At 35.9% G+C, this 7,689-nt stretch overlaps 1 protein-coding gene across 1 annotated transcript in view; it reads right to left on the reverse strand.

The window, feature by feature from the left end:
* Nucleotides 1-62: 62 nt before the first annotated feature.
* The window catches only part of HELRODRAFT_164475 (hypothetical protein), a gene marked incomplete at both ends in the record, with an annotated part of 15,680 nt that continues 8,053 nt past the window's right edge, over nucleotides 63-7,689 (reverse strand). The window contains 8 exons of the mRNA XM_009029408.1: nucleotides 63-1,503; nucleotides 1,952-2,176; nucleotides 2,634-2,759; nucleotides 4,080-4,196; nucleotides 4,817-4,900; nucleotides 5,746-5,830; nucleotides 6,525-6,588; nucleotides 6,850-6,897. Coding sequence (XP_009027656.1) covers nucleotides 63-1,503; nucleotides 1,952-2,176; nucleotides 2,634-2,759; nucleotides 4,080-4,196; nucleotides 4,817-4,900; nucleotides 5,746-5,830; nucleotides 6,525-6,588; nucleotides 6,850-6,897 — 2,190 coding nt within the window. The remainder of the gene's footprint in view (nucleotides 1,504-1,951; nucleotides 2,177-2,633; nucleotides 2,760-4,079; nucleotides 4,197-4,816; nucleotides 4,901-5,745; nucleotides 5,831-6,524; nucleotides 6,589-6,849; nucleotides 6,898-7,689) is intronic.

A 7,689-nucleotide genomic window follows, 5' to 3' on the forward strand; every position in this document is an offset into this window, starting at 1 on the left:
TATAGTACGTACAACATAGGTATATGAATATACATACAAGCTAAGAGAAGGTACAGTACAACTCATAATTTGGTGACGTTTTCAACAAGATAATCATCATAATCATCATTATCATCCTTCTTGATTTTGATGATAATGTCATCCTTGTTGTTGCTGGTTATGGGATGAAGTGAAAGTTTTGACTGATTAGTGATAGCCAGTGGTGTTGTTGTTGTTGTTGAAGCTGAAGCTTGTGGCGTTGAAGATGATGCTGTTGTTGACATTGATGTAACCACGTTTGTTGATGTTGTTGACGATGTTATTGATGATGTTGATGATGTTGTTGTTGCCGCTGCTGCTGATGATGATGTTATTAATGATGATGATGTTGTTGTAGTTGTAGTTGATGAAGATAGCAGAACTCTTGGAGCTGGTATTGGTTTCGTGATGGTTGTGTGTTGTTGAGGACGGTGTTGTCGTTTGTCGTCAGTTTGTTGTGAATTGTCAATGTTGTTGTTGTTGTTTTTGTTGTCACTGTTGAAATTATTGCTCATTTTAGAAGTTGAAATTGTTGTAGCTGTTGTATCAGTTGAAATGAAAAAATATGGCAAAGATTGTTGTTGCTGTTTTTGTTGCAGCTGATGTTGTTGATTTTGTTGAGGTTGTTGTTGCGGCAAGCCGGTTGATGAGGCAGATGCATCGGGCAATGGATGAAAAACATCAGCATCCCCTGCAGGCGAATGCATGGCACAATTATCTGACATCGACATTTGTGATGAAGACGATGCTGCTGCTGCTGATGATGATGATGACGACGACGTTGTTGCCGCTGCTGTTGATGACGTTGCCGATGGTTGTGTTGCTGTTGCAGCAGATGTTGAACTTGTCGTAGCAACATTTTTCACAAATTTGTTGTTGACGTTCTCAGCTTTCATAACAAATCTGTTCCTAACAAAATTGCCCTCGCCAGCAGCCTCGTCATCATCGCCGTCAAGATTAATCATATCAGACTCTGCGTTGTCGTAGTCCAGCACATCCTTCCACTGAGCTGCTAGGCTGTCGGTCTCGTTGCCATCGTTCATTGCATTGTTGTTGATGTTGTTGTTGATTTCTTTTAATCTGTTGAGGACATTGGTGTTGTTGCTTCGGTTGACGGTGTTGGTCGTACTTTTAATTTTGCCTTTGCGCTTCACCACACCGTGCGTTACGTCGTTGTCGTTGTTGTCCGTGATATCAGAGTAGTTGTTGTTGTCCATGACGTCATCGATGTTGTTGTTGTCGTCGGGCTTGTGCGAAGAAGTAAGTTCCTTGCCACCACAGATGGCCATCCCAACATTTGTAACCCCCATAACTCCAGCTCCTAATGTCTGGTAGGCATTTTCGCTGCTGTTGTTGGACCTATTGATTGAACTGTTGTTGTTGCTGTTGTTGTTGTTATTGCTAGCAGAACTACTCGCCACAGACAGCTGAGATGTTGAGATGTCAGTACTGCTGGAGGCAAGTGAGCCGTTGATGACTGCAAACCTGTGATTGATAGAATGATTTGGCGAACAACAAATAGTTAAACAACAGGTTGGTGATTGGTTGAATGATTTGTTGAACAGCAAACAGTTAATAAACAGGTTGGCATGTTGATTGCAAATAATCGACAATGTGTGTATGACTGAGCAAATTATACAGCCCCCATCCTACTTAAGTAATTTATTTTCTGTCAAACCAATAACAATAAGAACAACAAAATAATAATAGTAACAATACACTATGGCCATTTTTAAACAAGCGTTAAATGGTTTCCTCAATCAAGCAAAATGATAATAATAATATATTATAATAATAAGGACTCGTAATGATAATAATAATATATTATAATAATAATATTATGATAATAATAATAATATTATTATAATAATAATATTATGATGATAATAATAATAATATTATAATATTATTATTATTAAAAAATATAACTGACCTATTGTTAGCCCCCTTGTCACCAGCAATCTCACCCTGCAAATTCACAGAAGTACTGAGAGACCTCTGATGATTGTTGCCCACCCAGCCCGGGTCTGATGACGTCATCGAAGGAGGTAGAGGGGCCATGCCCTTCCTCTTGGAGTGTGGCGGCAAAGGAGGATTTTTAATAGGGGTTGGTGGTGGTGGGCGCAGTGCCCTCGGGAATGGATCACCCGATGATGTGCTGCATTAAAAGAACAAACTAAATTGATGAAATATGAAGATCAGTATTGGTATTAAATGAAATATTTAATCGAAACTATCCCTAATAATAACCATCATTGATTTGTCTGTGTATCCATCCATCCATCTACCCATACATCCATCTGCCCATTCATCCATCTATCCATTCATTTATCTACCCATACATCCATCTGCCCATTCATCCATCTATCCATTCATTTATCTACCCATTCATCCATCTACCCATTCATCCATCTACCCATTCATTCATCTATTCATTTATCCATCTAGCCATCTACCTATCTATCTACCTATCTATTCATTCATCTATCCATTCATCCATCTAGTTATTCATTCATGCAACCATTATCTATTTTTTGCAAATCATTCATTCATCCTTCCATTAACTTATTGATCAATCAACTGATGCATGAACACCACCCAGCGTCTGAACTCACGCGAACACATCGTGAGATGAGGAGGAAGAGGAGGAGGAGGATGGCTTTGAAGCCAGGAAGGCCTCTTTCACCGCAAACGAATTGTGTTGAGACGGTTGATGATGATTGTTGTTGACGTTGTTGCTGCTGTTGTTGTTGTGGTGGCTGGGAGTGGTGGTTGGCGTGGCAGTGTTGTGGCTGCCGCTGCTAGTGGTGGTGATGGTGTTGCACGATCGGTGACTCGAAATTGGGGAGTTTTCGTTTGATGAGGCCATCGAGGCGAAATCAATTTCTGCGAGAAAGTGGGAAAGTGAGAACTTACAGGCAGGTACAATGGAAAGAGATATTTAAAAAGTGATGACCACAAAAAGGAAATACAGAAAAGAGCCAGTGAAAAAAATTGAATTGTATCGAAGAACCAAAAAGTTAAAAAAAAACAATGCAAAAAGACAGTATTAAAACCAACAAAGAAAGTATTAAAAATTTCACAAAAACCGACACACAAGACAGGTAGTGAAAGCAAATAAGTAGAACCATAGCAAAGCAAACATACACTAACAGGCACGTACAAATAAAACATTTCAGATAATGTACCCATAGAACGACATGAATAACTGCAACACAAAAATAACTAAACAATCAATGGACAGCCTTCAAGGAGGCATACAATTGCACACAGACACGACATCATCAATTATTCCCGATCACAACGCAAATGCAAAACAGTGCAAACAATTATTAAGAAATAAAAAGAAGCAAACAAGAAACGAATAAATACAAACAAAAAAAAACAATCCACCTCCTGGAAAGAACCATTCCGAGCTGGAGATGAGGATTTCAACGATGGCAGTCACCACACCAGTGGCTTGTACGTCACCTCTGTGTGTGCATGTGTGTGTGCACGTATGCGTGTGTATGTATATGTATGTGTGTACGTATGCGTGTGTACGTATGCGTGTGTATATATGCGTACGTATGTGTTTGCAAGCGTATAAACGTGCGTATGTTTGAATGCATCATACATTAGATGAGCACACAATGGAGGCATGACAAAACTTTCTGTGTTCTTATTTATTTATAGATTTCATGAGTCGGTGTGCACGTATTTGCGAACGTGGTTTTGCTGATTTACAAAGCATGTAGGTTTTCATTTTTTTTAAACGTAAACATTAAAAACAACCAGCCAATCAAATTATTCATCGATCAGTCGCCAGTCATCAACTGATTCAGTCATTTATTGCTCTGTGAAATGATTCATCCATTGTTTATCAAGTCATCATTGACAAAAGACTTTGGTCTGCAGTGACCAAACTTCTAACAAAACCAAACCATCCATCCATGAATGTATACGCCCATCTATCCGTTTATCCACACATTCATCCATCTACCTATCCACCCATCCATTTAACCATTCATCCATGCATCCATCCATCCATCCATCCATCCATGCATATCTGACTGACAGACCTGTTGTTATCGGGAGGCCAGAGCAAGTTAGGAGCGACGACGATGGCCAGATTGGCGGAGGACATCTTGTTCTTCTCACTGTGACTGGCCACCAGGGCAAGGAACTTTATCAGGTATCTGAATGTATGTGTGTGAGTATTTGTATATACGTGTGTGTGTGTTTGTGCGTGTGTGTTTGAGTAAAGGCACATGTATGTATACGTGAATGTAAGTATGTGTATTTCTGTGTTTGCCTGTGTGTGTGTATATGTGTATTTGTGTACGTGTGTTAGCGTGTTTGTATGTGTGCGTGAATGGGTATGCCATGTGTTTATGCGAAAGTGTGTGCGTGCATATTGGCGTGCGTGCGTGTGTAAATACATATTCACGTGGGTATGATGCGAGTTAGTATTATTGTTAAAATCAGTGTCAACTTACTAGAACAGATTTTTGTTGGATTTAATTTTTATAACCACAGATTGCAACACTTCAATGACGTCATGTCAAATTATAAAATATTTTTATAGACACCAAGAAACTTCAATTGATTCAATCACTGATTTGTCAGTTTGTAGGAAAGTTTTATTATCAATATTTTAAAAATCAATCAAATCAATCAATCTTCATTTAGCGTCCAGAGACCCAGTTTCCCGAGGTAGGACGTTAATATTTTAAAAAATCATTAATAAAATCAAGAACAGAAAAACAAAAAATGTAATCCACTGTAATATACAAATGACAAAAATGACCAAACTGACCTGAGGTTGTTATAGTGACCAATGTTCTTTTGCTTCAACTTGTCAACAATCACCCACAATGCATTCAGCCTTTCATTCTGTGGCCTGGTTATACGCATATTTGTATAATTAAGTATGAATATTTGCTTGTGTGTGTGTGGGTATTTGTGTGTGTGTGTGTTTGTTGTGTGTGTGTGTTGTGTGTGTGTGTGTGTGTGTGTGTGTGTGTGTGTGTGTGTGTGTGTGTGTGTGTTGACTTTTTATTCTATTATTCAAATTGTGTTGTATAATGGGCAGATTCCATTAAAACGTATGAAACATCTGACATGCTTGAACAAAGTACGCCTCAAATAATGGTAGCGAGTTGAAGAATAAAAGAAAAAATCAATTAATGTATACAGTAAAATGAGTTGGAAGGAATCTAATAAATATTCATATAAAAATTTGAAATGATGATGATGGATATTGTTCAAAGGATGATTTTTATTTCAATTTTTTTTTCTATTCAAATGTTTTAAATAAAAAAAAACTTTTAGAGTATTAAATTATACATTTTTTTTTTTAATTTAAAATGAATTCATTCAGCTCAGTGTATGCAATGCAGTGTTTGTGAGTGCTTTCTACGTGGTACAAGTGTCTCTAATAATAATAATAATAATAATAATAATAATAATAATAATAATAATAATAACAATAATAATAATAATAATAATAATAATAATAAAATAATAATAACGCAACTATTGATGTTAATTAAACAGCAACATAGATACATACACTGTCAAAAAAAACTACAACACTAACTACTTACTAATACTACTGCTACTGTTGTTACACTGTTGCTGCTGTTACTGCTACTACTACTACTATTTATTAGTATTATAATTAGTATTATAAAAATTATTATTATTATTATTATAATTATTATTATTATCATCATGACAACTGACTTCTGGTAGGCTTGGACCCATTGTTCGCAGAGGTCGTGCAACATCAGTGGCTCCGGAAGCTCCCTCAAGTACTGCTTCAGAACACCTGTCGGCGGTGATGGGGATGGCGACAACGATGATGACGATGATGACATTATGATAATGAGAGTGATGATGGTGATATTTGAAAGTGATGATGGTAATAATGATAATGATGATGGTGATAATGATAGTGATGATGATGACAATAAAGATGATGATAATGTTAATCAGGATGACGACAATGATAGTGATGTAGATGATGATTATGATTACAGTGATGATGACGACAGCGATGATGATGGTTCTAATGACCGTGATGATGACAACGATCATAATGATGATGGCAAAAATTAATGATTACAATAGTGACCTTGGTGATCAACAAACGATCGAAAATATGAAAAGGCGATGTTGGTACGAACTGCTGATAACGTGTGGTGATTTAAATTAATAATACAGAACACAGAGTCACAATTAATGGAGCTAATAAAAATGGTGCGGTCATCAATAAATCACGTACTAAATGAAATCACGAGCAACAAACATTATACAGCTTTTATTTCAAAACTTTCTCTCCATAACCCTACATAACCACTATTACCACCAATGTATTCATAAACATCATCATAGTTACCTCCATCATCGTCATCATCATAGTCACAATCATCATCATCAAAGTCGCAATCATCATCATCACCATCATCGACATCACAATCACCATCATCATCATCAACAAGATATTCACTGGAGAAACTCACCAGACAGACAAGCAGCGTCACGAACGAACTCGTTGATGTTCACCATGTTGGCGTCAAATTCTGCCTGTGTAGGGTTTATTTTCAAGAAAAATGTACGAAAAAAAAACAACTACAATGCTAATTTACAATTTTAATAAGTTATGGAATTAGTAAATTGTTATTGGCTGGTTAATAAATTAATTAATTATTTAACTAATTGTAATTGTATTGAATTAATAATTGAATTAGTAATTATTAGTAAAATGGAGTGAATTGATTTGAAATCATTAAAATTAAATATATATGAAAATTCAATAGAAGATTAAAACAAATAAAAATATTTTACCTTCAACTTTTTAACTCTTGATGTAGATGGTGCAAGTCTGAAGACACCCTGTTTTAAAAAATAACAGCACGTAAAACGCAATATCTTTAATGAAAAGCATTGATGTGTAACTTGATGACCAATGATACAAATTTGGAAAATTGAGAATCAGAAATGAAGTACTACCGGATTAATATTGAAATATTTAACATAGGAACGATTGCAATCAGCAGTTAAGGGCACTGGTTTTTTTTAGATGTTTTACAACTCAAGTTCAACCGTTTTCGTTAACTTTTTTTCCATTCCAAAGATTCATTTGACGTTTTGTTCTGAAACAGTGCGGCTTGTTGTGTATAAATTCATTTGATCTTCCGTTCGAAATGTGTTTTCAATGTGCACTCTGTTTCGTTTTAACGTTGTTTTGATTTTGCTTTAATAGCTTTCTTGCGTGTTGCCAGAGAAAGAATTTTAAAGAAAACGAAGAAATATTTGATTGCGATATATAAAAAAAGTTCAAACTGAATTTATTTACAAAGGCCCATGTGGTGAACAAGACAAAATTTTTCTGCTTGCTTACATTAAAATGACGTTAATTTTAACATGTTCTTATATGACTGTTTGTTAATAGCTGATCGTATTCGATGGTGCCAGCTTAGCTAAATAGCCAATGCAAGCAGTTATGATGATCAGAAAGACCTCCGTTGACCAGACTCCAAATTGATTACAACTGATATTTTATAAAAGTCATAATTTTTTTTACATATATTGACTGATTGAATTGAATGTTTAAGCCATGACCCTTGATTCGACCTCACACAAAAATAATGTGACATCTACTATACTCATTCATAAATTTCAACA

Source organism: Helobdella robusta (genome assembly GCF_000326865.2).
Source record: "Helobdella robusta unplaced genomic scaffold HELROscaffold_6, whole genome shotgun sequence".
Classification (NCBI taxonomy): Eukaryota; Metazoa; Annelida; class Clitellata; order Rhynchobdellida; family Glossiphoniidae; genus Helobdella; species Helobdella robusta.